The sequence below is a fragment of the Tiliqua scincoides genome, chromosome 5 (genome assembly GCF_035046505.1).
Source record: "Tiliqua scincoides isolate rTilSci1 chromosome 5, rTilSci1.hap2, whole genome shotgun sequence".
Taxonomy (NCBI): Eukaryota; Metazoa; Chordata; class Lepidosauria; order Squamata; family Scincidae; genus Tiliqua; species Tiliqua scincoides.
In genome coordinates this window covers 105,083,305-105,087,802 of record NC_089825.1, presented here as the reverse complement: position 1 = coordinate 105,087,802, position 4,498 = coordinate 105,083,305, and the positions used below count along the sequence as shown (strand labels likewise).

At 47.7% G+C, this 4,498-nt stretch overlaps 1 protein-coding gene across 1 annotated transcript; it reads left to right on the top strand.

The window, feature by feature from the left end:
- Nucleotides 1-787: 787 nt before the first annotated feature.
- On the top strand, nucleotides 788-1,741 carry LOC136652890 (olfactory receptor 14C36-like). Its single transcript, XM_066629817.1, has one exon. The coding sequence runs from the start codon at nucleotides 788-790 to the stop codon at nucleotides 1,739-1,741; it is 954 nt and encodes a 317-aa protein (XP_066485914.1).
- The last annotated feature ends 2,757 nt before the right edge of the window (nucleotides 1,742-4,498 follow it).

The window sequence follows — 4,498 nt, the reverse complement described above, 5'->3', positions numbered from 1 at the left end:
AAATCTTCAACACACCATACCTTTGCTAAAGATCTGGTATGTTAGGTAGGGGTAAGCAAAAAGAATTTGCCACCCCACCTAGAGATGAATCGCCGCCGCCACCACTACCACCACCACCTTCCCCTCCCTGCAAAAAACCATGGAAAAGGCAGCGATCTGGTTCATAACTCTTATCTTGCTCCTTCATTGAGTGATCTCTTTAAACGGCATGGGAAGTGCAGAACAAAGAAGGGTAGGATGTCATATTACTGCCTACAAGATGCACTTCTTCTTGGTTTTCAGTAAGCAAGAAGTGGGTTGGAGCAGCTATGCCTGGGGCAGTTTGGAGGAAGGTGACCACATACTCAAAGTGAAAGGCACCCTGCATTCATCTGCCACTTCCTGCAACTCGCTGCTTGACCCAAGCCGCATGACTTGTTTCATACATGGGCTGGTCATGCTGTCAGGGACACCAGAAGAGTCATGCTTTCTATGTCTAGGCAGCAGCATCCTTGTCAACAGAAGTGGCAGAGATATTGCTCATCTTGTTTGTACTCTATTGATAGCTGGCCTTGATAACATGAAGCTAACTATGTCTGGCTTTAAGTAATAGAAGTGCTTCACCCATTGGTATGCCCATTGCATTCATGTTCAAAAAGAACCATTGCCTCTGTGGCAACACACAGCCTACAGTCTGGATTGCATAAAACCAAGAGCATGAGATCCCCTACAATCCAGGTAGTTCTGTACTATCATGTTAACAGGTATCATTCTGCTTCTTTCCACAGACAGTCTGCTTCCTCCTAAGATGCAACAGATGACAAACCATTCCACAGTTTCAGAGTTTTTGCTTCTGGAATTCTCAGATGTTTGGGAGCTTCAGATTATTCATTTCCTTCTGTTCCTGACATGGTACTTGGCGACAGTAACAGGAAACCTTCTCATCATATCAGTAGTAGTTTTTGACCACAGTCTTCACACCCCCATGTACTTCTTCTTGTTGATCTTGGCCATACTCGATATTGGTTCCGTTTCAGTCATTATCCCCAAATCCATGACTAATTCTCTCTTAAAGACGAGAGTAATTCCTTTTTCCGGATGTGCCGCTCAGGTTTTCCTCTACGTGTTCTTTGCAGTATCTGATTTTTTCCTGCTCACCATCATGGCATATGACCGATATGTGGCCATTTGCAATCCATTGCAATATGAGTTGGTGATGAATAGGCAAGCCTGCCTGGAAATGGTAGCGAGTGTCTGGGTCTGTAGTCTTCTCTTGGGAATGTTGCATACCATTGGCACCTTTGCAACTCCTTTCTGTTCCAATGTGGTCAACCAGTTCTTCTGTGAAATCCCCCAGTTGCTGAAGCTCACTTGCTCTGGCTCACATCTTACTGAGATTGGAGCAATTGCATTAGCATTTGCCTTAGGAGTCAGTTGCTGTACTTTTATCTTTGTAACCTATGTGCTCATATTGACTGTAGTCCTCAGAATGCCCTCTGTGCAAGGAAGGAAAAAAGCCTTCTCAACGTGCCTTCCCCACCTCACCATCTTCTCCATGATGCTAGTTAGTGGATGCTTTGCCTACCTCAAGCCCCCCTCCAATGGTCCTTCACCTCTGGGTATCACAATGACCATAGTGTATTCCATGGTTCCACCCTTGCTGAATCCAGTAATCTACAGCATGAGAAACAAAGAGCTCAAACTAGCATTGTCAAAGCTATTTGGTGTGAAGAATTTGGCAAGGAAAATGTCTTTTTCTTAACATGCATTCCCCAAATAAATACAGCCAACAACAGGTATGGAATTAAAATGGACCACTTTATTGAATACAACGAGATTGCAACAGAGCAACAAAAGGGGTAAACAAAACCCATCCCAAGTGTGGGGTTCTACGTGGGGGAAACGGCCCTAGCCATCTTCATCCCCCAATCTCATAGGGCGTCCACCCGACTTCAGGCGTAACTCAATTGTTATTAAGCCCGCCTTTCAACGTCACCCCAAGAGGGTAAGTCAGCCAAACTGCTATGCTTTCAGGTCACCCCTGCAAGGCCCCCAAGTTCGGACAAGGGGCTAGCCAGCCTGCCTCCTCGAGTTGGTCAGGCATCATGGGAGCGGTTCTGGTTCACCCCTTGTCCTTGGACACCGAGAAGGTCTTCTGCCTACCCACCCCGCACTTCTACCACCACAAGGGGAGGTCAGCCTAGCGCTTGGCCTTCCCTGCACCCAAAAAGGTTCTCAAGCCCTGTTGCAAGTCTGTTAAAAAGAGGCCATAACCCATAGGGGAAAGATGCACTCCATCGCCACGGTAAAGAGCAGGCTGCCCAAAACAAATTCCGGGATGATGGATAGCCGCTCTCCCAAGCTCCATGATGACCCTGCCCAGTAAGCATTGACTCTTTTACGGGCAACATCTATTCTTCTAATGCTGTGTGCCCACCTCCAAACCCTCCTAGATAGCATGTCAGACCCCAGGATGGTAATCCCAGGGAACTGACTAATGAGCGTTGTAAAATCCCTGCAGTCCTAGAACCTCAAGGACATAGATGTCGTCTGGTCCAAGTCATTCTCGCCTAAGTGGACAAAGATTACCTGGGGCAGGGGGTTGAGTGCAATAAAATCCAGAAGGCTGGGAAGAACTGACCCCATGGCATGCTTCCAGGCGCAAAAAACTATGGAATGTCTGCAGATCAGGACCCTGGCCAGGCACCTCCCCCATGGACCTGTTGAAAGAAAAACACATCGTGAGGCGAACTTACTTAAAACCCACTTAGAATAGCTCACGGTTAAACGGTATAACAGATTACCTCAACCTTGTGAGGAAAACACATCGCCCCACCCAAATGGGTCTGGGTAAACACTTGCATGGCCAGTAAGCTGGTCATCACAAACACATTGCCCCATCCAAAACAGGACTGGGGGTAAACATGATACAGGCCTGAGCCTAATCAACAGGGGTTCGTCTACCAAAGACGGCACCTACACATCACACCAACATGGCGCAGCACCTTGGGGTAAATGCAACTGCAAAATAACTACCCCCATGCTCACCCAGGGAGTCATGGCCTACACTAACAGGCCTAGCGTTAACTAATGTAGTATTTAAATGTGCCAGAGAGCCATCTGCCGATGCGCTTGATGTCCTGGGGCGAAAAAACCCATGCGAGCCACTGTTGATGCTGCCCCAATTCAAAACGAATGAAGCCTGGATAGTTCTGGCCTCTAACCAAAGTGAACCAATGCCCTCTTAAAAAAATGGCCCGAAACGGATAAATTGTGAAGGGGGAACGATCCAAATGTTGAAATAGCGAGCCAGATCCCGAAGGAGCCAACAAGGAATACTGTTCCATGGTGGATATAGGGCAAACGTACCACATAGGAGCCCGTTTAAGCTGAATCCACTGCCCACGCCCCGAAATTCCCCCCACTCTCAAGGAATAGAGGCTGGGCACCCATTAGGAGAGTTAATAAGCAAAGACACTAGCCTTGGCACAGGCCATTACATCTGTACTTATCTGCACAGAGCTACAGCACCTGGTAAATGGGCAGCAGCACTGCCATGCCTACTAAAGGCATCACCCCACATATGAGGAGTAGGGCAGCCCACTCATTAGGCGGGGTTGGTAACAGAACATAGCCGAACACTCTCAAGGAATAGAGTCAGGGCACCCATTAGGAGGGTTAATAAGCAAAGACACTAGCCTTGGTCATTACGTCTGTGCATATGTGCACAGGGCTACTGCACCTGATAAATGCACGGCTGCAGCGCCATGTCTGTTAAGCAGGTTACTAAGGGCATCACCCCACTTATGAGGAATAGGGACAGCACACCTATTAGGCAGGACTGGTAACTGAACACCCCCCCCCCCCACTCTCAAGGAGTAGAAGCAGCGCACCCACATTAGGTGGGTTAGTAATTGAAAAGACCCTAACCTTAACCAAGGCCCCTGCATCCATGCCTATCTGCACAGGGCTACCACACCTGGTATTAAACATGTAGCAACCTCACTGGGGGAGATACCCCTCAGTAAGGGGGGTTAAATCTTCATGGTAATCCCTGTACATGATATTGGGCAATAAGCCTGTGGCGATCCACTACCACAGGGGCAGCTTTAATAAATTCCCTTTGCCACATTAATTTGAAAAACCCCTGGTGAAGTCCTGCCATCCTGATGCTCCCTACTGGCAGGAACTGATGGCCTGTGTCAGAGACCAGTGACAGTGGGTAGAAGTCCAAGTGCCAATGTGCAGCTATTAGACAAAAACTGACCTGGCATGCACTAGGCAGCTATACTAATAGGGAATACCTCATCCTCAAGTTACACCTGTGCACTGGTTACTGTGCGGTGGTACTCCAACTTTGGGACCGGGACCCAATTAAAGTTAAGGCCATACCAAACACGCAAGCCTCTGTGGTTATAAATGTTATTTGCTCTTCTACCAAATAGTGGTTTGTTTCAATTTTTAATGCATATAACCTAGCCACTTATCAGTTTTATGACCAATCAAAACTGGGTTGGGA